This window comes from Atractosteus spatula, chromosome 6 (assembly GCF_055471065.1).
Source record: "Atractosteus spatula isolate fAtrSpa1 chromosome 6, fAtrSpa1.hap1, whole genome shotgun sequence".
NCBI lineage: Eukaryota > Metazoa > Chordata > Actinopteri > Semionotiformes > Lepisosteidae > Atractosteus > Atractosteus spatula.
The window spans coordinates 23,043,615-23,069,506 of NC_142711.1; the positions used below are offsets into that span (position 1 = coordinate 23,043,615).

A 25,892-nucleotide genomic window follows, 5' to 3' on the forward strand; every position below is an offset into this window, starting at 1 on the left:
AGGCATAGTGGGTCGCAGCAGCTGTAGGTGGTAGTAGTTCAGGTGGGTAGCTGCGTCAGCATGCGTAGGCTGCAAAGGAACAAGTAGTTTTTTTTAGTGAAGAACAGCAATGCAGTCTGAGCTCTACCTTCATGAGATCACGTTTGCTTGATCTTCCTTGATTTTTCTCCTGTTTTGGTTCCCTGAAGCAAAGAAAACGTGGACCCCTTCCTCTCCCCAAGAAACCCAATAACCATGTGTGGATGGACAGATGGACGCACCAGTGTAAACAAAAACTAAAGCAATCCCCGTTTAAGCAGTACTGCACACACAGTTCATGCTGTACTTGGTTTTGCATGAATAGCAATAGAGTGGGAAGTTTACCCTGGAATGTAGAGAGAAAGTAAAAACAGAAATGTTTATGCAGTTAATTCTTCATCAAGTTAGGAATGATCAGGTTTTCAGTCTGGAACTGCTTTTCTTCAAGGAAATGGCAACATTTGCCACACGAGCACTAAAATATATTTTGTGTCCCCCCCACAAAAAAGTTTCAGTGCTGCCCCTGATTTCCTTTTTTATTTGGTTAATAGGTACCATTTTGTCATGCACAGAGTTGGTGTCATGATGTGTGGTTTGGAAGGTTTTAAGAACATGCCCTTTAATGTCCCTTTGCTATAATATAAATATCTGGTTTCAGTTTTTCCTCGTTGAAGAGACCAGGTGAGGTGTTGGGTGCTTTAATATGATATGAGAAAACAGTTACTAGAGTGAACTGCATTTCTCTAAGAAAAATGAAATAAGGATGGGCAAAAAACAGTAGGACCAATAAAAAGATGAAAAAACAACAGTGGACAATATGATTGTCCCCTTTGAATCATCTTGGGGAAAAAAGGTATTAGTTGATGAGAGAACTTTTTTTTTCACAACCTTTGAACGGTCTTAGCAGCTCTGTAATATGCTGATTCTTCGCACCCATGTCATGAGATTCCTCACATGCACAGATGCTCCCATACACTGTAAATGGAAAGGATATCATTACTGATGACTAGACTCCTTGCTGTGCTTGTTAGAAACACTTGCAAATTAAGAGAAATATTTTTTTCTGTAGTGCAATAAAGGCACTTCTTATGAGGCAGCTGTTCCTCTTGAAATGAATTAGGAGCAGAGCAATTAAAATTCAAAATAGATGGACTCAGTTCCTTTCCTTTGCCTCATTTGGTAGCTGAGTAGTGTAGTAGCTCAGTCTGACATGGAAATGTGTCTCTTTATTCAAATATACAATGATGTACAGTATGTTGACAGACATACTTCCTGTGCTTTAGACAGGAAGATCTCTGTTACCAATTGATGATAATGCCTGTATAGTTGCATGAAAAAAACTAAATGTAAGTTAGCTTAGAATGCTTAAAAACTTACCTGTAGACAACCTGTCGTTAAAGTAAAATGACTGCTGGTTTTGAGAGACAGCACTTGAGAAACATACATTTGAACTTTTCCATTTAGTCAGAAGTTAATCGTTTTTGCTGCAAAAGCCTTCTTCTCATAACCTGAAGTGAAGAAGAACAGCTTACAATCTTTGTGGAAGCAGAACATTTGACAAGTATCAGAATTTCAAATTGTTGACTTCTCACTTTGCCCTTGAGTCTTATTAAATATTTCTCTCAGGATGTGCAAAGAAGCTAGCTTTCTTGTCTTTGCTTCTTTGTATGTCATGCTTTCTTTTGTGTTTGATTTGATTTTGTTTAGCTCCAGTTACTTAAAAGCTGTGCACCGTTTATGAAGCGAAACAGTCCTGTGATAGGATTACTACACGGAACATTTGCCACCTGGTGGTTGAATATGTAATTTACAGTTTTTATACAGCAATAACAGAGTTTCTGAAAAAAAAATACTTTTAGTAATAAAGGTCCTATTATGTGAGTTAAGTTATGTGAAAGGTATTCATGAGATAGTGTATTTGTGCTGCCTTGTTAGATTCATGTGACTGTTATGACCCCAAGTGTCTAGGGGTAAAGGAGTGTAACATTTAGGATAATTCTTGTGGAAGCAGGTGGGTTCTGGTGAGGGACTAGGAAGTGTGATAACAAAGGTGGGTGCAAAAGTGATTATTTTAAATTGAATAAGTGACTGGTAAGACAATAACACAAAGGGGTAGGGAACTAGAGTGGTACCAAAGAAAAGAAAATAAACAAAATGGAGCTGCCTAGGAAAGTGAGGGAAAGCTAACCTGTCTACAAAAGAAAACCCGCAACACACGGGTCTTCAACACCCTAGCTAACCTCCACCGACTACCCAAAACCATACAAGACAAACGGTACTCACCCTTACTGAACTAGTGTTACTAATACAAAATCAACTAAGTGTGTAGAATGTACCCAACAACATAAACTAACCTTATACACAAAAGTTCACACAAAAACACAAGTGAACTAGAAATACAAATAAGGGAAAACAAGAGGAACAACAGGGACAGGGTACAAAAGAACACAAAAGTTGAACATATAACAAGTTAGGGCAAGGTTATGGCAAAACAAGGATAAACACAAACAAACGAAAGTACAAAGAAACACAGAAACCAACAAAACAACAAAGCCGAAGCGAAAACGAAACGAAGCGATAACCAAAGCGAAATGAAGCAAAGCAAAAACCAAACAGGACCGAAGTCAAACGAAAGGCCCTTCCTTCAGAAAACCTCCATGTTATATAGTGAATAAGATGCACTCTGATTGGCTGAGAAGCTAATTGATCATGATGTCATACGGAACAGTGGTGTAATGGTGGGCCAATGGGGGAGGGAGAACAATCAAGGGTCAGCAGTGTGGAACATAAAAAAAAACACACACAGACCACACACTGGGATGTAACAGTGACGGACAACTATAAGAGGAACAAAAGATTGTCATTGTGAGTTGCTGGGATCCATCTGCATTCAGAAACTTCCGTTTGTTTTACTGTGAATTGATTCGTATATCCAGTAATCTGACGCGAGAATTCTCAGCTATGATTATTTTCAGTTGGTTTGAAACAGATAAACATTTAACACTCAGTTCTTCCTTTGAGCGATTGTTATTACCTCTATCTGGACAAGCAGGTAAAAATAGTAGTTGACAGCAAATACTGTGAATCTTTTTTTCAAGCTGCCATTAAGAGCACAAGAATAGTTACAAATGAAAGGAGGCCATTAGGTCCATCTAGTGTTTAATAGTTATCTGCTAATTGATCTGAGGATCTCATCCAGACGATTTTTTGAAGAAGCCAAGAATCGGCTTCAAAACGTGACTGGGTAGTTAGTTCCGTATTCCCACAAACCTTTAAGCAGACATTCTCAGCCCCTTTATTTGGTGATGTGTGTTATGCAATGTTCTTGACTGCTTATAGAGAATCAAATCTCAGTTTCTTTCCAGAAAACACACTAGTTATAGAAAACTAGAAATACGTTTGGCATTAACCTGGAGTGATGGTATTATACTTGGTATTAATTGTGGAGAAATGTAATGTAAATATTCCAACAGTACCGTATACTGGAATGCCAATGGTAAAATTTGTGAATTATAAATCTAATCATGTTCCTTATCTTATGTATACATTTCTTTTTCTTTTCTAACAGCTCATGAGTATTGTATTGAGGAATAAAACATTAGGCACCATCTGTTTTGGTCTAAGCCTACATAAAGTAGTAATAAAGTAATATAAATTCTGTAGGCACAGTTAAAGGGATTTGTATTGGGGCCATATTACTGGGAAATGTGTTTGTGTATTTAACAAGAAAAGTCATTTGTCTAACTGCTTGATATTCATTAGGATCAGAGTTTGAATTGGTTTATATATAGTAAATCTTCATCCTTGTCTGGGAAATATTTTAGTATATGTTTACTGAGAAGGTAATGCAGACTATTGATAGATTCATACATGACTCCTCCAAATTATAAAACCTTCTTGTGTATGGGATTATGGAACAAGCTACCCAGCCATGTTGTTGAAGCTGAAACCCTGCTTTCTTTAAAAAAACAGCTGAATAAGGTCTTTGGATCAATTAGCTACTAACTAGGAAACAACGTCTATGAGCTGAATGGCCTCCTTCTGTTTGTAACCTTTTTTTGGGTTCTTATGTATAAATCACAATTACACTTCAGATATGTTTGATGTTGGCTTACTACAGTACTGTGCATCTTTTTTTTTAAAGATAAACAAAAGTGTTCTCCCTGTATTGTTGAGATCTGCGTGAATAATTTTAATTTGAAACTGTGTTTTTCTTTTGACAGATTTAAATATGGAATACAACCCCTCAGACCATCCTCGAGCCAGCACAATATTCCTCAGCAAGTCGCAGACAGATGGTAAGTTTTCCTGGACTAACAGTGTTCAGCTGTGCTATGCGTATTAGTTTTTTTCGATGTAGAGTTGCATGTCACACTGTTTCTGCTGGTGGAAGGAAAAATGCCTTTTTTCCCCCCTTTGAACTGGACTTTGTTTGGTGTCTTTAACTACACGTACACTTGTGAGTATTCTCGCATAATTTTCTTTTTCCTATCTAATGCGTGTATTTGAAAGTGAATAATATAGTTGTTGAAGCAGTATTGATATTATATGAGCAGTTGGTAACATTTTATACTCTAGTAGGTCTACTCCCACTATTGAGAAATGTTATAAGGCATTAAGTAAAAATACTTTGTAAGGTCTTTAATTTGCATGTGAGCAGTGATGGGCTCGTTGAATTGAATACATTTGATAACCATTCCTAGACAGTTCTATGGAGTGTATATGCTATTAAAAAAATTATCATCCTCAAAATATCATATGCATTGTATACAAGTGAAATTCACATGGTTTGAAGTTGGCCATTTGGTTCAGGTTATAACTGGATCAGTTCATTAATTCAGATTCGTTATGAAAGTTGCAGTTTTAAAAATACAGACACTGATATGGCATTATCTGAACATTTATATCTACAGTATAAAACATATAAAACATCACTGCTTTATTGACATCTTTTAGTCCAATTAATTACCATGTGTAATTAAACACATGGTAATCTGATAATATTGAAAAAAGGATTTAGTCATAGAAAAGTAATTGTTAACTTTAAAGTGCTGTTAATCTACTAATTAATTGGGCAGGTGTTTTTGGTGAATGGAATACAGTATGGTGTTTTGTGTATAGAATTACAATATGGTATAACTCATTCCATTAGCTATGAGTTATTTATTCAGGCATTTGTTTTTATACTCTTTGTTCTTCTTCATGATAACAAGTGATGACCTATTTTTGACATTCTGGGTTCCTTCTGAAATGGAGACTGAGATGCAGTATTGTAGGTCTCCAGTGTTTGACAGTGCAAATGAACATAAACATTTCTATGAAGAGTGATCATCTGAGCTTTTACAGGACTTATAATCACATGCACCGTAACCTGTGTTTCTGATAAAGGCTTTGCCTTTAAACTTTTAGAAATCATTGACATCATGTGTGCCAAGAGGACAGTGTAGCAGCAACACTGAAGACTTCAGTGACATTTTGTTTTCGCAGTTGTACACAGCTTTGGTGTTTCCTTTAAAGTTATATAAAATACTTGAGGAGTTTTAAACTTTGAACATAGTCCAGGCTTTTAGTATATCACAATTCTCTGAAAGCTGCAAACTTCTGTTGCCTCTCTTTAAACAGGTGGTTATCTGGTGGAGGTACCTATGTGGTTCTTCAGGAAAACAGTGCATCTGTTAAAAATAAATGCTTGAATTTCATATAGGGCATTTCATCCCAGTGGATCCCTAACTTCCAGTGCCAATCTGGGTGACGTGCTACACTATATAGTAGTTCAGGTGCAGAAATGAGAAGTTATTTCAACAGTTGAATTAAAGTGGACACTTGAGGAAGGGAGAGTGTACAAGCACAGAGTGAAATTTATAAAATGAGTTTCTAACCTCTGATCTTTCAAACAGTGCCATGGTGTCTTTAACGTCCAAGTAGTCAGGACCTCAGGTCCATGTCTCATCCTACTTCAGAAATAAATTAAAAAAAAAATGATTTGAAGATGTCTAGTTCAGTGGTTCTCAAACTTTTTGGACCAAGTACCACCCCTAATCCAACCAAAGCATCCAAGTACCACCTACAAGTCATCATCTCATAGGAACCCCAGAAATTCTCAATGACCAACATGAGCGTGCGTGTGCGCACACACTCACACACACACATATAATAAATATTATAATAATAAACTTTATTTGATATAGCGCCTTTAAAGGTAGTTTCTCAAAGTGTTTTACAGGAAAAAAACATTAACAACAACTAATAAAAAAGCACCATTTCAGTGAGAGGGGTGAGCCTGTTTAGTTGAGCAAAGCAGAGGTGAATTAATTTTTCGAGCCTTGATACAATTTTTCGAGTCTAACAGATACTATCGTCAGGCATTTTCTTGACGGCAAAGGTCTCGCGGTGGATGTTGTAATGCGTACATTAATTTCTGGAGCAACCTCTCTAATTCGTGCAACTACACCGTTATGTCGGCTTGTCATTGCTCTAGCACCGTCTGTACAAACTCAGTACAAATCCAGTCGAGGCCATTCTCTTCGATAAATTCATTCAGAAGCTGAAATATGTGCTCTCCTGTAGTTCCTGTTGGTAGCGGTTTACAGAACAGAAAGTCTTCATGGGACATACCCTCAAACTCGTATCTAACGTAAACGAGCAAATTGAGCAAATTGACCAAATCGACTACAGACTCATCTAATTGCAGTGAAAAACATCTGCTCATCTTAACGCGCTCTATCAGTGTACTTTTGATATAATCCTTCATTTCAATAATTCTATGAATGACTGTGTCTTTCACGGGGACGGGGGCAGCAGGTCGAGCTGTTTAGCAGCTTTTTCTCCACACATAATACGTGTCAGCTCTTTTGCCAACGGTAAATAAGGTTCTTCAAAAATAGTGTAGCTTACCTGCTTTAGCAATCCGCAGGCTTGCATTTTTCCGCGTTTCCGTTTTTATTTCCGTATTTATTTAAAGTTTTTATTTCATGCGCATGGGAGCGAAACACAGAGACGCTCGGTGTATTTTTCTCAAATTAGAACAGTTATTAAATATTTTTCTGTTATCACGCTTTCGTGTGCTCACAAGATTACCTGCGTTTGTAGCACGTATTTCTATGCATTCCTGTGTTTACAACTTTGGCATTGTTCCAAAATCACGCACATTCTCCTTTCTCCCTATTTGCTGGAGATACAGTAGCTTTTTTTAAATACAATTGGTCACTTGCATCCGTAGCACGCATTCCTATAGAGGTATAGAATTACAGAGTATCTCTTGTGTCCACTGAAGTATTAGCGCGCACTGTATCGTAGTACATAGGCTGCGTATTCGACACGTATTAAAATACAAAATATGAAAACCCGTCCCGATTTTTCAGCGCACACAACACAGTTCCAGGGTCATTTGGCGTACCACCTGGCGGCACGCCACGTACCACTGCCGGTACGCGTACCACAGTTTGAGAACCACTGGTCTAGTTTATCAGGAGACAGCAGCCACACCCACTCAAAAAGGATCTCTGGAGGGCTCATTGTAGATCTTCCAGATTTTTGCATTTTAGAAAATTATTTTTTTAATGGCACATTTAATGAATGTTAATAATAAATGTAAATTTCTTTTTATGAAATGTCAACAAATGTCAGCCTGTTGAATTCAGGTTAAAAGCATTGTGGTGATATAAATAGTCCTAATATTTATTAACTCAATACTCTTATTGATTTTACAAGCCCAGCAGAAACAGCTTTAACTTTTTTTTCAGTTGCTGTTCCCTTCAAAAAAGGTAAGTCTTTTTCTCCAGAACATTTTTAGTTTTGAGGCTGACAGTGTTTTGAGTGTAGTGACGCTTACTAGCTCTTGGAAATAACCTGTGAGTGCGTACTGCTTGGTGTATTATCTGCTGTGTCTTTAATTCAGTAGTGTATTTTGTTCGTCATTGTAGATTTAATTGTGGCTTTGTAGTGTAGTAGCTTTTTGTGTTGCTCATGCAGTTGTACGGTGACCTTAGCACATTTTTTAAATTCAAGAGACCTTACTCTCTGTTGTTGAATGAAATATTTTTCACATCTATCCTTTTAGATAAGAGGGAGAAGCATCTTATATAGAGAAGTGTACAAGCATATTAAAAATTATTTTAACTCATCAGGATTCAGATTTTTTTTACCCAAGCCATATGTCATTTCTCAAAAGTGAAATGATATGAGATCAGTCTTTATTACAGAGTATTCCCTACCCAATCCCTTACATTTACTATATTTTGGCATTCTCCTCACATACTTCTTTTGTTTATTAATTTATGTTGTGTTTTCTTGTATTTTGTGTCTTCAACAACATACAGTGCATTTGCAGGTACTGATGCTTAATGCTGTGTGGAGCCAATTCCTTCTGAACACATTAGTAAACTGTACATTCTAAACAGAAACACATGAACCCTCCATTGTCAAAGTGTAATGGGGCGGTGCAGTGGCCCTGCAGCTAAGGTTCTGCGCCTGTAGCTGGAAGGTTGCCGGTTCGTATCCCGCGGCCGGCAAGGGAATCCTACTCCGTTGGGCCCCTGAGCAAGGCCCTTAACCCCAGCTGCTCCAGGGGCGCCGTATAAATGGCTGACCCTGCGCTCTGACCCCAAGCTTCTCTCCCTGTCTGTGTGTCTTATAGAGAGCAAGTTGGGGTATACGTAAAAAGACAAATTCCTAACACAAGAAAATGTATATGGCCAATAAAGTTATCTTATCTTATATGTTTAACAGCTCACGTGGAAGGCAGTGCTTTCCTTTGTTTCTCTTGCTCATAGCAACACTTTTGTACGGATACACATTTCCGTTTAAGGAGGAATCATCAACTCCCACTCAGTTTTAGTATTTCTAACTGAGAAACGCTGAGAACAGAGTCCTTTGCCGGGAGTGGTGCAGTGTTTATTGTCTGTCGGTAAAGGGGGCAGATAAAAGCAGCTGATGCTGCTATTTCACAAATTCAGTCAGCGGTGGGTTATATTATAGTGTGTGCCTGGCACCCGGTCTGCTCAGCCCCCTTCTTACAGAAGCACAGTAATTGGTGCAGTTTCCAGAGGATGCTCGCAAACCTGCCATGATTTGAGCACCCACATCACTGATCTCGAGTGCCAGCAACCTCTGCTTGTCTCTTCTGGAAAAATTAGCATCTGAGTGGGTGGCCAACTTGTAAGCATGAGCACGGTTAAAATGCCTTATCTGTACTTCAGTGGGTACTAATATGGTTCAAAATAGACACATTAGCAGTTGATGCGAATGCAGTGGGCAGGAGGAAATGGAGAGAGGTACAGTGGGGGGGGGTGTATTTTAAGGAGCTCTTCAACATGGGCTTCTCCTTGTTTTCAGACTGCTTTAACTTTACTCTGTAATTTATAGAACCCAGTTTTAAAGGACATATCAGAAATTGTTCAAAATTGTTCAGAAATAATTAATAAATTATTTGCATAACATCCTTTTGACTCTGTTTCTTCAAAGTTTATTCTAAGCTCATTCAGTGTAGCAGGCACTGTAGTTAAGATTTCAAGTGTGCTAGCTTAGGACACTTTCTATATCCTTATTCTTACAGTTCCATCTTTAGACTCCTGTGGAGCTGAAAAAGTAGTATCATATCTGTAAATAAAGAGATGGACAATAATGCAAGAGAAAACTCGTGGCGTGTTGCGTGTGGACTGTGATTACAGAGGAGCAGAGAGTTGAGCATTTCTTGTCTCACCAGCTGTCTTCATTCTCACTGTGGGCCACAATCTCACTCTCCTGGTGTATGTTTGGCATCTCCAAGCTGCAGTGTTGATGATGGAAGGCCAGGAAATCCTGCTTTTGAAATCCACCCTCAGCCACTCACTTCCTGCGTAAATGTGAAAAGCTTTAGCATTATATTGTAGGTCCCACATTCCAGAAGAATTTAACACAACACAACTGTCTGCCTTCTGCCTGTAGAAAAACAAAATGACATAATCTCAGACACTCATTATACTATGTCTGTAGGATTTTACGTTTTTTTGTTTTCTCCTGGAAAAGAAAATCTACTGCTAACAGCACAAAGCATATTTGATGAGTGCAGCATGTTAAAGTGTGCCTTGAAGAGCACTACTAATAAGTACAGTATGGGAAAAACACAGTGGAACAATTTTAAGCTCTCCTGTTATTTTAAGTTAGACTTTCTGTGTTCTTTCTGTAGTATAACTTCCTTTCTGTATGTAATGCTTGCCTTCATTATCTCTGGTCTGTCTTGTGTTGTGCATCTGACTAATCAGTCTTCAGGGGTCAGTCCCCATGTGTAGCTGTTTCCACATCAAGTGATTTTGTAAGTGTGTCCATTTGGCAGTGAGTGGAGACAATCCTGTCTGTGGCTGAAATAGATGTTGTTTCTAGGCGAATTTGATGGGTAAATTCAAATCTTGTTTTACACCCAAACAAATTTTGAAATGCTCACAACTTAGTGCTATATTTTTTATTTGTAGGCCACTATGTATGATCTGTGTGCATTAGCATTAGATATAAAAGCGTATGTTCATACATAATGCTAAGAACTTTTTTGTGAAGCAAATATGTATGACTTTCATTATTCCCTATCCAGATGTGTTTGGAGTAATTTAGACAAGTATATGGCTACAATCCATGGATAAACTTTATCATCTGAAAGGCGTGGATTGGAAATTATTTTATGTATTGTTAATTTGGGCATTGGATTGTCACACATCTCACATGTCCACACTCACATATTCAATAGGAGAATGTCTTGACACATATCCTATCATTTCTTCTCCAACATCGACTGTGAACAAATCTCTTTGACAACACTGTGCATTATAGTTTGTGTAAAAATACATGTTCCGATATTCAGTTTTTTCTTAAGCGACAATGTATACATTAGTTTCAATGCTTTATACTTTCCTCAATTCATGAATTGCAGAATACAAGACATTATTATTCCCACTCATTTCCCTTATGCTAGACTTTTGAAAAATACTCATTAGCACTACACAAACTATGCCTTTCTACACTATAACCAGCCATTATTAGCAATGTATACATCACAGCTTCATTGTGTCTATTTAAAACTTTTTATTAGAAGGATGGTGAGATTCTTTTCTTAAACTGTTTTAGAAATCACAGGGTTTTAGGGACAAACTAGTTAATACTACTACTACTACTACTACTACTACTACTACTAATAATAATAATAATAAAACACTTATATAGCTCTTTTCTGCACCCTCCACTTAAAGCTTTTTACAGGTAATGGGGACACCACCCATTACCCACCTGGATGATGTGATACAAACAGAATCATTTTTCCACAGAGAACAATTGGTGACCAGGGGGTGGCTCTTTATCTGGCTTGAGTTAAATGCCTCAAGCAAAAATTAAAAAAACAATGGTATAGAAACCAGTGCAGTTTGCCAGCTCTGTTGATAACCCTACCATTGTCTTTGGTTTCACGTGCTGCAGTGTGCCTTGTGCACATCACTGTAATAGGAATTAGTACCTGTTGTCAGAATAAAACAAATCGAAGAAGGCCAGCTTCAGGAAATACAAAGTTTTGTCTTTCATGGTTGTTTCTCCATAGATTAGCTATATTCAGGCCATTGGATGCTTCCATTTTAAGTATTGAGCTGTTCTCCTTTGCTTTTGTGGTGCATGAAACACAAAGCTAGATTTTTTCTTCATTTTGTTGAGTTTCCATTTTAAAATGTTGTTGTTTTTTTTACAGTGAGAGAAAAACGGAAGAGCCTTTACATAAATCATGTAAGTAAATAAGAAATGTAAAATGTACTTAATTATGAAGTGTTGTTGACTGTTAAAGAAGTCTAAATTGCAGTTAAATTGCTTGGGTAACATACACGTTTTCCTCCTGTAAGCCTTTTTGGTGTATCTAAGCCTTGTTTGTAATACAGTACATTGTAAGACATTTACCACTATGTTAATATCATATTTTCGGGTGGTGAAGCACCATCTAAATGTCAACCAACTGATTTTGTACATAATTTTTAATGTTATTTAAGTGATAATGTGTTTAGAGTGAGTTTCTGTTGAGATGAAAAGATTTTAGACAATGATATTGTTAGCTATTGCAGTGTTAAATGTACCGTCATTAACAAGGATTACAACTGAAGTAAATATGTTTTTCTTTTTTTACAAAATCTAAAAATAACGGGACTTAAACACTTCTATTTTGAATCGGAAAACATTAATGAGTATTGGGAAAGGATCTAAATGTAACTACGATGTAGTTTAAAACTGTAGAAAACATGTCAGAAGTCATTGTTCTCACTTCGCAATTTTTCTGACTCTGCTCATGTGAGGTCATTTTACTGACAGTCTTTAGCCCTTCTAGGAAAGTAACAAAGGTGAAATAGAAAGATGGCAGGTACCTGCCTTCTGTCAAATGTCAAGTCTCTTGCCCATCAATCATGTCAAATTAAATCTATGAAAAAGGATAGTGAATACTTATCAGCTCAGGCAAAATATGTGAGGTGTTTTTACAGTATGTGTATTAAAAAACAACATTTTATGTCACTCTTCATTCAAGTTGAGTTTCTTTTCTTTTCATCTCAAATAAGTACTTTATTAAATTGCATTGGTGTGCAAGTTGTTGCCTAAACATGTTATTTTAAGATCATTTTTATTATTATGATGGAAAGATGAAGGAGTCTTTGTTTTAAGTCTGGGTTTTGTAATCAGTTAGGTGTGATTACCCATATAAAGTCCCACTTTTGAGCTTACTGAGAGTTAGGCGGACTTGAGCCAACCTTTTACAAGGCTGCAAAGTGAGCCCTGGGCGTCGCTGCCTGCCTGTAAGCTTTCAGTGTCGTCTCTTAGAAATGTCGCTTGTCTAGACAGTGCCAACTCTCCTGTGAGGTCTCCTGTCTTTACATCTTGGCTCACAGTGATGGCTCCTGCACCAACAAGGGGGAGGGGTGTGCAGACTGGCCCACCCATTGACCCATTCATTCATTGACCTATGTTGTGACATGTAGGTGTGTAGGACATTCCCTTAACACTCAGAATGTATCTGGTTGCTCTTCTCTGGACTGCTTCAAGAGCAGCAATAACTTTTCTATAATGTGGTGACCAAAACAGAACACAATATTCTAAATGAGGCCTTAGTAGTATGTCATGAAATGTTAACATAACATCCCTTGTTGTAAATGCTACACTTTTAATTAGATACCCTAATATTTTTGAATTTTTTTATCAATATGTTCACCATATTATCTAGTTGATGTAGATGATGTCAGCATAAACACTTAAGTCTATTTCATAAGTAGCCTTTTATAGCTCAGCATTTCCCATTTTCTATTTATAACTTGCTTTTAGTACGTGAAGGCAAAATATTGCAGCCATCTACATCCAATGTCATTTGCCAGGTGTTCGCCCAGTCATGATCTAAATCTTTTTAATTACATTTGCTGCTTCTACAGTGCGCAAATCTATAGTAACTTACTAACTTACTTCACTTACTATACTGGAATCCTATAGGTATAAATTAGATAGAGAAGCAGTCCTAGTACTTCCTGTGGTACTCCTTACTTGTACGTTCTGTTTTCTGTTTAATAACACTTCTCATTCCAAACACTTGTGATTCCATGAATACCTACCTGAGACTTAACTTCATGAAAAGTATTCTGAAAAGCTAAAAACACCATATAGTATGCTCTATGTATAATTGTTGCTCTTGTTGTTTAAAAGACTTCAAGCAAGTTGTTTCAGCAAAACCAAATTTTTCTCTAATCCATCTCGACTTAGTCCTCGGATATTATTTCCGTATGTCATCATCTCCACAGCTACGTGTAGTTGGTTTAGTGCCGATTAGAGAAGAGGTGCACCATTCATCGACAGCAACTGGGAACTTGTTTACAGTTTCACTGGTAGCTAAAGGGGTCCTGGCTGCCTAGTTCCAGTACTACCCCTGACTCCACCGAGACAGTTGCGCCCAGTGCTTAAGGAACATAGTCACAACGAGTGTGTAACTTAACCCAGGCTAAAAAAAAAATAATCTTTATTTAAAATAAAAACATTCCTGCGTCAATGCGGTATATTTTCTTGTGTAAGTTAACTCTAGAACAATTTTCTTTTTTTTCCAGCATCCGCCTGGGCAAATGAGACGAAAATACAGCTCCTGTTCCACTATTTTCTTAGATGACAGCACAGTTAGTCAGCCCAACCTCAAATACACTATTAAATGGTGAGTAGAGGACAAAACAGTTGTGTGCTTTTCACAGATTGTCTTCTGGAAAAATGTGATCCCCCTGGTAGACCGTGGAAGTTCAGCTGTTAAGAATTCATTGTTATTTTTTATAAAATGATAATCTTCCAAATTATAATTTACAACTCATATATTTTAAAAAATATATTGAACCAAAGTGGATGTTTATTGTGCTGAAAGCCCCAAAAATGGCCACACTAAAATGAAAGATTAATCTGACTGAGGCCATATGAGGTTAGATTACAGATTACAGATTTTGGAATATTTTGCAGTTTAGGATAATATTTCTCTTAAAGCACAAGAAACAGAGGGCAGCAATATGAAAACTATGCCCTTATTTTGTAATTTATTTATGCAGTTTGAGGTTGTGTTATACGTTATATACATTATGGGTAATAAAAATACAACATAATGCCATATTAATAAGGAAGCTAGTATAAATTAATTAAGTCAAAACAGCACAAACGTCTGCATTGTATTGTATATGTGGATAATATACAGTATACACCCGTACTTCTTTGTATGAATGTTCTTTTCATAAAAATTCAATTCTACACAGCATTGTTACCCACGTTTCAAATAAGGAAAGTCAACTTCAAAACTACAAAGAAATGATACAAAGTAAATTTTTGAAACCTCCTCCAAATGTAGAGGGTAAAGAGGAAGGTGTCATACGACTCATATTTTTCATATAGAGTTTACACATCACATTAACAGAGCCTTCGGAGTGGCACGAGAAACATGTGATACTGTTCACTGAGTCTTGCTTCGTGTGTTGTTTGCGTTCTTACCTTTCGTAAGAATATTTAGAATGATTTAGACTTCATAATGTAAAAGTGTTAAGAAAATTTAAATTATGAGTGGGTGTGAAATTACACAAAAAGCAATTTAAGTGGTTACTGTTGTAGCGGCAATGCTTGTAATAAGACAGAGTTAAGCATTGGTATGCTCCTAAAGGAGGCCCCATCTCACCCTCCATCTCTGTGGTGCAACCACAGAGAAAGAATTCATGCAAGTTGATTTAAAATGTTTTTCTTTTGATAAGAAGCAAGCTCCCAAAGGGGGATGCACTTAGCTAAGTCTGGCTATCATGATCAATGGTCATCCACTGGCGCCTATCAGTCTAGGGAGTGCCGGATGGACATCTGGACTGCATTACTAAGTGTCAGGACTAAGTGACTCATATCTCACCTTGATCAACCAATCAGGGACTGGTAGGGCTGAGTAACCCACGTGGGACTCTGATGCCCATGGAACTTTCAGCCAATCAACAAGCTGAAGTTCCTCCAGGTAAAAACAGGCAACACAGGCCTGGAGATTCGGGAGATTCAGTAAGATTCGGGAGATTCAGTAAGATTCTGGAGAGGATTCTGTGGACTGTTCTAAAGGGAATTCAAAGGAGAATTCCAGGGCAGGACGGCCCAGGAGCAGAAGGCTCCCAAGGGCAGACATTCTCGCAGCGCGCCTCCTGACCATCCCGAGACTCAGCCCGGACAACCACGGAACGGCCAGTGTGTCCGAGTGCCAGAACTTTCCTTTGTTCTAAGAGTCTAGAGTGGAGGTTGCCAGAGAGTAACCAGCAGCAGGCCTCGTGGACAGGTCAGAACTGTGGACAGCTGAATCACTATTCAGAACTAGCTCTTCATCAGGAACGAACCGGTCCTCTTCCTGACTTGCTGGGATCCACAGTCATCTTTTCTCCTGTGCACAAACTTTGCTAGTTAAAGCCAACACTAACTAGCCGGTCAGTGAGCATCAGCAGCGCACCGTCGCAAGCCGCACAGCACAGCCTGGCACGGAGCCAGAGAGCGCGGATTGGACAGCAACAAGCCTGCAGCTGATTGTTTGTGCCTGCAGGAGATCTGAATCCCCAGAAATTGGATGAGTATTCAACTTCAATGCATTACAGCTCGAGAATTCAATTGTTATCCCAACCAGTTGATATCAATTTAATTCCTAAGAGTTATGTACTTGTTTTGAGTATCTAATGTAGAAGTTATAACCAAGTTCATTTACGAAACGGTCTTAATGAATGATATACTGAACGTATGTCCTCTTGATGTGTAACACTTCGTAACTGATTGAATATATACCTTTTGTATTCTGATAACCCTCTCGATAAGATCTGTTAGGTTTATATGCATATTCTATGTATTAATAAATTTATCCTCGTGTATTAGTACCTGTGTGTGCGCGTTGTTTGAGTTATGTCGCGTGGTTGGATTCTAAAGCCATCAAAAGAATCAACTTTGTGATTTACTGCTACAATTGATAATTGTCTCAGTAAATGCCCAAACCCTACAGAACTGGTGCCTTCAGAGAGCCACTATGATTACATATTTGGCGTCCCTGAACGGCTATGAAACACTACATTTATGGCGTCCCTGGGTGGGCGTGGCAAGACTGAAATGAATCAACCAAGCGGAATAATTCAATATAAAACGCCGCGGGTTTCATTCACGATAATACAGTGTGCTGAAAGCCGAAAGAAAAAGTTCCCCTTGCTCTTTAAGCAGTGCTTGATTGTTTTGTGATCTTTTGCAATCTACCGGTTTGATTGCATACTTGATCTTAAACTGTGATTTCGTACTTAAAAGTAATACTCTTTAAGTTTAACGATGGTTGCTAAAAGGTCTGAATTCGAGTCGCTATTAAGCACTCTCTCTAGCAGCGACAAGTCTGACCACGATCTCCGTCATATCTCCGTCAGCGGAGAAGCTAGGAGAATAAACCTCCATTCTCTGAGAGAGCTAGCGAAGGACATAGAGAGATTTGACCCCGCAGTGTCAGAGAATAATATCGAGAGTTATATTCAAGACCTCAGGTATAACCTGCAGTACCTGCCAAACGCCACAGAACAGGAGAAAGTGTTTCTGGTCAGGAAAACTACCAGCAGAGCTGTACATGAGTGGATGGCTAGGCAGATGAAAGAAGTCTGTAATGACTTTGAACAGCTTTGTCATGCACTTATCGAAGAATACAGTGCGTTTATTGACCCGACTGCCGCGATAGCCGCCGCCCTTAACATTAAGCACGAGAGAGCAGAGTCCCCTCGCGAATATTACGAGAGACTTAGACGAACTTATTTTGCAGGGCGAAATGATGAGGGTTGCGAAGAGAACACACATTTCAAGGGTTTATTCATTGCGAATCTCCACCCATCAGTCAGAAAGATGATCTTAATGCATACAGATGCACAGACCATGAAAATGACTGATATTAAGAGATTCGTGCAGAAAGCCTGGGAGTATGATGTCCAAAGTCGCTCTGAGCAAAAAGCTGCTAAAGCGACCGTGTTCGCCGTCAGAGCCAGCAGGGTTAATTCCCTCCTGCTCGAAGGAGCACAGGCTCCTGAGCTGGCTAAGCCCCGTTCCAAAGCATGCACACAGGACCGCACCCAGCGTCCTAAGTGCCATGAGAACACCGGGGGAGGAAAAGGGCTAGATAAAGCTGAACAAAAGGATTCAGTAGCCACCCGCCTGGCCAGGCTTGAACAAGCTTTATTAGGACAGGGACAACCGCTCCCCAAGGCTGCCGGAAGCGTGAATGAGCTGATACTCTCCACTGGAGGAGGCGGAGACCCGCCCCCTCCCACTCCCTCAGTCTATCTGATTGAGCGGAAGGGTTCCTGCCTGGATGAGGTCAGCCACTCCCAAGTGAGTGCTGACTCCACCCCTGAAGTCACAGAGCAGGCAGTAAAACACAGAGGAAAAGCAGGAAGCTTTTACCTCAAGACTGCCATGGGAGATGTCTTACCCAGTGAGACACTGATTGACACTGAGGTTGAAAGGTGTTTGATGTCACACGGCAAGCTCAAACGGGTTGAAAAAGAAAAGGGCATGCGACTCAGAGTGGAACCTTTGGTGGATCACCAGAAAGGCAAAGTGTGGAAACAGGTCAAGGCTCCTAAGCCTTCTGTACAGAAGGAAAGGGGGGCCAAGAGGCAGACTGTGCTCACACAGTGCCCACCGAACACAGAAGCCTATGTGGAGATTCCTTCTGTTCCCTCTGGACAAGAAATAAAAATATTTTCTTGTTCCCCGGATATACAGGGAAGTCGTGTCCCGGCTGAGGTCACAACAGCCTCCCTGCCACAGGAGCGGTGCTCCAAGCAGCCGCCTGATCCACCAGGTAAAGCACACCCCTTTTACATCCCTAAAGAGGAGCAGATCTCCCCACCTGGCGATGAAAAGGAGCTTTCCCTGTGCACCCTGGCACCCAAGAGGGGTCAGGACCACCACCCTGCAGTGGTGGAAGGGATCCAGATGGCAGGAGAGCAGGTTGGTGATGTAGCCCTCACCCTTAGCCCTGAGAGGTCCTCTATTAGTGAGGATCTGCTTGAGCAGCTGTCACGGGGCCACCGCCAGGTGCCCCTGGTGCAACATTCACAGGTTAGACAGGAGGTCCAGCTGGACGCTGAGACTACTGCGCTGTGGACACACCTGATCCCAGATGCCGATTCCCTCTGCTGTGACCCAGGGAACCTGCAGTCAGGTAACATTATTTCTCACAACTACCAGGTAGTGAGTGAGACTGACCTGATTGTTCCTGCCTCAACGGCAGGGTTGCCAACACACCCAGTCCCCCAGAAGGGACAGGGAATGAAAGCCGAGCCGGTTTTCTTACAGCCACCAGCTCAGTCTGTCAGTCTGAGTCTGACCAACAGTGGTTCAGCCAGACTGGAGCTGGATGGTCAAGTCACCCGCCTGCCAGTGCAGGACATCGCAAAGAGGGGTGTCAGAATCCCCGCCTGCACTGACATGGGCCTGGTGGGTGATAGCGAGTTCAAAGACAGTGAACTAGCTATCCCAGTGCTGGGGCAGCTCCCTGAACCCCTAGCGAGGGAAGGGGGGAGCGAGCAGGTGTCCTACACCCACGCCCAGCGAACGATTGTAAACATGCCGATAGAGGGATTCCTCAATCAGGAAGTGTGCAGGGTGGACCTGAACAGTGAGAATGGGGTAACAATCCCAGATCACTCAGGTGCTCCAGATGACCACTCAGCCGAGGGTCAGGCATGCTCCACCGCTGCACCGCCCCCTGCAGGGTTCCTAGAGCACAGGCATGAACAAATCGAAAAAGCAGATGCCCTGGAAATGGAGGAGCAGCATCAGCAGCTGTGTCAGATCTCCCCAGATTTCCAGGATGTTGGTGCCCAAGATGCCACATGGCATACTGAGAAAGACACCATGTACACGCTGCGCCAGCTTAGAAAGGCAACAGTCACTCAGAAGGAGATGACTGGGATCAGCCACCCTAAAAGACTTTTGGGAGGACTGATTGCTGCCACCACTGTTGTGCATTTGCTCTTTTTGGTAGGTTTGTGTGCTACTGGCACTCTCACCCTGACTGCCCCAAGAAGGCAGGTGTCAGAGAGGCCAGAGGGTAGTGACAGACTGTATCGACAGCAGCAAAAGTTGGAAAGCTTAGGGAAAATCCTACAGGCAACTTCCTATGCAACAGGGTTAAACCTTATTCCCCAACCAGTGGACATGATTGTTGGTGTTATACAGTGGGTTTATGCTTGTGTGCAACAGGCCAGAATGTTGACACAAGACCTGTTAAGGGAGTTTAGTGCCACTGTAGCCAGTCTAGCCACGGCACAAATCCCAACCCACTTGATTCCACTCTTCTCAGTAGAGGAGTATGTGACATTAACCCCATCGCTCATAGCTCACCCAGAAGGCAATCCAAGATTGAATTCGGTTCCAAATCTTGAGATGGGTATGGCTACCAAAGCTATCCATTGGCTGTGTCTAAACGATTCACCAATGAAGGGTGTAAAGCTACTAATGGGCAGAGGGAGGTTAATGAACCCCATGAAGAGCAGGTGGGACGTAAATGGCTGGTCAACACACCACATTTAACTGACACTATGACTTGTGACAGGCATGATACAGCTACCGCAATGCAGCTACCTAATCAAACAGTTCCTGTAAGTTCCCGAGGAGGCCATAGTACAGCTTGAACTTAACACTGTACGGTCTGGAACCAGACAATATAAGACCAAACTTGAGGTCATGGATGCCTTCAGGTGCCACACTATTGAATTGGATAGAAATCCAAGAAACAGTAAGCCCTGAAGAGGTACAGGTAGTTGAGTTTGCTTTAATGGAACAAACCTCCAAACCACCCTAGCAGATACCCAACACAGGTGTTCTGGTTTATCGGGGGGCTGGGAACAGGAACTGGTGTTATTGTAACACTGCTGCCGGGTAGCTGGATCATGACTGACAGTGTACTCTGAATGATGTACTCTCACATCAAGATGTACTCCGGGTAGCATGAATGAGTCAAAGGTAGCATGTCAAAAGAAAGGAAGTGACTTCTCCCCAAATATCTACTACAGAGGTATCAGATATTGACAGTGAACTTCCTGATGTGTAATTCCTAGACTGAGATAATGTCTCCTACCGTGTTTATACATACTCCAGATGTTATTCATCCTGTTTGTTCCCAATGCTGGTTCCGGTATGAATTCTCGAGGAGTAATGTAGACATTTAAGATTAATGTTCTAATGGCAAGGGACATCACTTAACTCTGTTTTGTTTTGAAGGCAACAACGCCTCAGGACCTCGTGACCTTCAAAAAGGGGGGATATGTAGCGGCAATGCTTGTAATAAGACAGAGTTAAGCATTGGTATGCTCCTAAAGGAGGCCCCATCTCACCCTCCATCTCTGTGGTGCAACCACAGAGAAAGAATTCATGCAAGTTGATTTAAAATGTTTTTCTTTTGATAAGAAGCAAGCTCCCAAAGGGGGATGCACTTAGCTAAGTCTGGCTATCATGATCAATGGGCATCCACTGGCGCCTATCAGTCTAGGGAGTGCCGGATGGACATCTGGACTGCATTACTAAGTGTCAGGACTAAGTGACTCATATCTCACCTTGATCAACCAATCAGGGACTGGTAGGGCTGAGTAACCCACGTGGGACTCTGATGCCCATGGAACTTTCAGCCAATCAACAAGCTGAAGTTCCTCCAGGTAAAAACAGGCAACACAGGCCTGGAGATTCGGGAGATTCAGTAAGATTCGGGAGATTCAGTAAGATTCTGGAGAGGATTCTGTGGACTGTTCTAAAGGGAATTCAAAGGAGAATTCCAGGGCAGGACGGCCCAGGAGCAGAAGGCTCCCAAGGGCAGACATTCTCGCAGCGCGCCTCCTGACCATCCCGAGACTCAGCCCGGACAACCACGGAACGGCCAGTGTGTCCGAGTGCCAGAACTTTCCTTTGTTCTAAGAGTCTAGAGTGGAGGTTGCCAGAGAGTAACCAGCAGCAGGCCTCGTGGACAGGTCAGAACTGTGGACAGCTGAATCACTATTCAGAACTAGCTCTTCATCAGGAACGAACCGGTCCTCTTCCTGACTTGCTGGGATCCACAGTCATCTTTTCTCCTGTGCACAAACTTTGCTAGTTAAAGCCAACACTAACTAGCCGGTCAGTGAGCATCAGCAGCGCACCGTCGCAAGCCGCACAGCACAGCCTGGCACGGAGCCAGAGAGCGCGGATTGGACAGCAACAAGCCTGCAGCTGATTGTTTGTGCCTGCAGGAGATCTGAATCCCCAGAAATTGGATGAGTATTCAACTTCAATGCATTACAGCTCGAGAATTCAATTGTTATCCCAACCAGTTGATATCAATTTAATTCCTAAGAGTTATGTACTTGTTTTGAGTATCTAATGTAGAAGTTATAACCAAGTTCATTTACGAAACGGTCTTAATGAATGATATACTGAACGTATGTCCTCTTGATGTGTAACACTTCGTAACTGATTGAATATATACCTTTTGTATTCTGATAACCCTCTCGATAAGATCTGTTAGGTTTATATGCATATTCTATGTATTAATAAATTTATCCTCGTGTATTAGTACCTGTGTGTGCGCGTTGTTTGAGTTATGTCGCGTGGTTGGATTCTAAAGCCATCAAAAGAATCAACTTTGTGATTTACTGCTACAATTGATAATTGTCTCAGTAAATGCCCAAACCCTACAGAACTGGTGCCTTCAGAGAGCCACTATGATTACATATTTGGCGTCCCTGAACGGCTATGAAACACTACACTGTACTGTATGATCAATGATGTCTTACTAGGTAAGCAGTGTTTTTTATTACTAAAAATGCAAACCACAGTCTGAATGTTAGTTACTATTGTTTCTTTTACCATTTTTTGGTGAAAAAAGTAAAAGCTGGGGTGACATTTTTGGGGTCCAGAATGGATCGTAATTTTTCCCCGTAAGAAATAATGGCAATAGATTTTTCTTTTTACAAATTTTCGCTATACAAGAGCTTCTGGGAGCGAATTATGTTTGTAAAAAGAGGCATGGGTGTCTTGTGTGAATGCTGTCTGTATTTATACATATTTACAGTACGTGGCAGAGCCTGTCACACAATCTTTAACAAGAAGGGAGGGTTGTAACTTGTATGGTCAGACAAAACTGCAGTGTTTTGCTCACTTCAAGAGAGCTGAAGGCTTCCTACGATTTCACATTTTTTCATCAACATAAAGCAAAACACCGCTGAGTGTTGGCTCTTCTAAAATATATTTTCAGTCAAAAGCAACTGAAAGCCATGCAGAAATTAAGCTAGACATTCAAATGTCATCAAATATACAATATGTTCTTTTGAATTGTTTTAAGTTAAACCATTACTTACAGTTCAAAGGGCTTTTACCCAAGCTCTTTGGAAGGTAAAATTGCAAATTCTTCACGTAACTACTACAAGGATTTATACCAGCTGGTGTCTGAGAAATTAAAAGTTTGACACATATAGGAACATTAGAAAGGTGTTGTATGAATGTCAGCAACATAATTGTAAGCTGATAAGTGTCGTTTTTGGAGAAAGAAAAATATACTGTTTGTCCACTAAAATGGAGAAAATGGGGCACTGAACACAAAGGATTCTGGACTCACATCTGTACTGTAAATACAGGCCATAATTTGGCAGGGGGTTAATCCTGTGATCAGTAAAAAAGTAATTTGTAAGAATGTGACTCATGAAAGAAGTTGGCCATTAATATCTCTTTATTTTACAGTGTAGCGCTTGCAATATATTACCACATAAAGAACAGGTAAGAAAATGTTTTTTTTCCATTACCTAAACTGTAGTCTGTAAATATATGATATTTGTAAATGTGTTTTGTCATTTGTTTATTTTTAACATCTTAGCAAGCGAGGATAAAACAATTACATAAAGTGCTGCATATCCACCACAATGTTTTTCCTGGAAGGAGAGGCATCATTTGCAATGAAATATGGGAGTAGTGTTTGCATGAGTACAGTAAAGGCAGTATTGGGTGCCTTTAGACCTGGGTTAGAGCTACAACCAGATCTGAAATGTAATGCCCTTTTGTATATAACCCCGAAAATCTACAGTTTTTTCTAACCAATTAATGCCCTGCCATTCAAAACAAGTGTTGGTAGAATGATTAAAAAAAAAACATACAAATTTTTTTTTTCATAAAACAGTTTTACCCACCAGTTGTGGAAGCGCCAGTTGTGTGTTTTTACGTCTTGGCTCACAAATACAAACCCTGGCACCGCACAAGGGAGAATGAGAAAGTGGAGACAGACTCCTCCTACCTGCCTGCCTTTGAGTCACTTATCTTTTAACACATAACAGGCAACAAAGCCCCTTACCTGAGGTTAAGCACCGATTGGAGGAGAGGGGCATCCTGCAGTGGTCAGCTGGTGGCGTGACCTAGACTCCAATCCTTGATCATAGAGCTGAACCTTAGAGCCATTGATCCTTTACCAACTGAGTCATTCAGGATGCTCACAAATTAAAATGACTTTCATGTATAGTATTTAAACAGTTTAGTTAGGAGTAGGAATGAAGTGGTTTCATTTGTAGATTACAGATTGTGGACTGTTTACGTATGTTCGATTGACACTTCTTGTGAAGTTTACAACTGTATCTTTCCTCGTTTCAGAGACACAGATGGAAGAATGTTGTTAGACATTTTTGATGAAAAACTCCATCCGCTCTCGGTAACTATTAATGAACCTAACCATGTGTGATACTGATGGGCACAGCTTCTCAAAATCACTTCAACTTCTGCTATATACAAGCTGTTGATCGTAGAGCTAATTCACATACAAAACAGGCCACACTCAGATTATGATTATCCAGTTTGTATTGCTGTTCTTTTAAAAATAAATTTTAAAATGTATTTAATTCTCAATGCTGAGGCAAAAAATGTCATTGGTGTGATTCATAGAATATTTTTTATCCCATCATCTGAACAGAAGCAAAACACTTTTAATTTTGCCCCCTAAAATCAAATAGTACATCTAGCAATGTCTGCCTTGTTTGTCATCTCTCTAGAAATCTGAAGTGCCGCCAGACTACGACAAGCATGACCCAGAACAGAAACAGATCTATCGCTTTGTGCGAACGCTCTTCAGTGCTGCTCAGTTGACTGCAGAATGTGCCATTGTAACACTGGTGAGTCCACCGCTGCCTCCTGGGTGCAGCTCTTTGAAACAGGTTTATGGAAAAAAATATATCCTTAAGCTCAAGAAGATTGAGAGCGTGTTTGGTGAAAATATCTAAAAAGTAAAAGTAATACATAAGTCATACATTCCGAAGATAGTCATATTGAGTGACTACAACTGTATCTTGTGAAAATGTTTTAAAGCCCTAAATAATTGTTCCAAGGTGGACATGATCAAATTCTCTCAGTGTTTACACTTTACAAAGAGACCGGATATCTTTAGTCACACCATGTGGATGACAAGGCATTGAACTTCCAGTTTTGGAAAACCACATCTTCAGGTTTTGATGAAAGAAATTATGAAAAAATATTTTAGTCAAACAGGCAGAAATGTATTGTATGTGTAATGAATGTAATGAGCTGAATCAGATCAAGGCACAACTGCTGTTATTAATAAACTAGAACAACAGAAGGCAGAGTTACTGTGCTGTACCTTAAACAGTACGGATCAACACTTACACAGATGAATCTTTTAAATGAGAAATAAATTGTCATTAAATTCATCAATAAATTATGCTTCAAATGCGAAAGTATAGCCAGCCTACTGTTCTGTTTACACAGTGCTCTATTTACTTGACTTTTTAAAGGGTTCATTCTCAAATGCAGATTGCTTTCAAATGTAAATATTAATTATCATGTGTGGTCAGTGTAGATTTGTAAACCATAGCGCTGCAGTTCAGTCAGCTTTTGTACTCTAGCTCTGAAGAACTCCAACTAGTTACTGATTGAGTCCAATTAATGCATGAATAAAAAACAGCAGGAAGTAATGGATTCTTTTTTTTTACATGTATCTTATTTGTGACTACATAGTTTGTCACCAGGCAGAATTAAGGGAATGGGGACTGGATATATCCAGGACACTGAGGGATTAAAGTTATTCTAAATGCAGTTGGCTTCTGTGCAGTTGTCTATACTCTATAAAAGAAAGATATCTGCTGCAAAACCTCTAACGTTATGTTTGAAATTCTGTTTAGTCGAAGTCATTACCATAAACATATCCTTAGCTGTGGATGACAAATGCACAGGTTTGCGAATGCTTGGAACATACCACTTTGTATTGTCTGAACGTTTGTCCCCCCAGTGGGAGCTGACAAATGTTGTGAGTAATTGAATAGGGCTTCAGAATGATGGTTATGAGTTTATCTACTGCTGCTAATAATAGAGAAAGGAGATTG

General features: G+C 40.0%; 1 protein-coding gene across 2 annotated transcripts in view; it reads left to right on the forward strand.

Annotated features, from left to right (window-relative positions):
• ccny (cyclin Y) overlaps nucleotides 1–25,892 on the forward strand; it is a 92,024-nt gene that overhangs the window by 44,713 nt on the left and 21,419 nt on the right. Inside the window, exons 2-8 of one of the 2 annotated variants that reach the window (XM_088919106.1) lie at nucleotides 4,242–4,316; nucleotides 7,761–7,781; nucleotides 11,720–11,754; nucleotides 14,094–14,194; nucleotides 23,257–23,292; nucleotides 24,154–24,211; nucleotides 24,549–24,668. In XM_088919106.1, the coding sequence (XP_088775232.1) occupies nucleotides 4,242–4,316; nucleotides 7,761–7,781; nucleotides 11,720–11,754; nucleotides 14,094–14,194; nucleotides 23,257–23,292; nucleotides 24,154–24,211; nucleotides 24,549–24,668 (446 nt within the window). The remainder of the gene's footprint in view (nucleotides 1–4,241; nucleotides 4,317–7,760; nucleotides 7,782–11,719; nucleotides 11,755–14,093; nucleotides 14,195–23,256; nucleotides 23,293–24,153; nucleotides 24,212–24,548; nucleotides 24,669–25,892) is intronic. The other variant, XM_088919107.1, reaches the window with a different exon arrangement.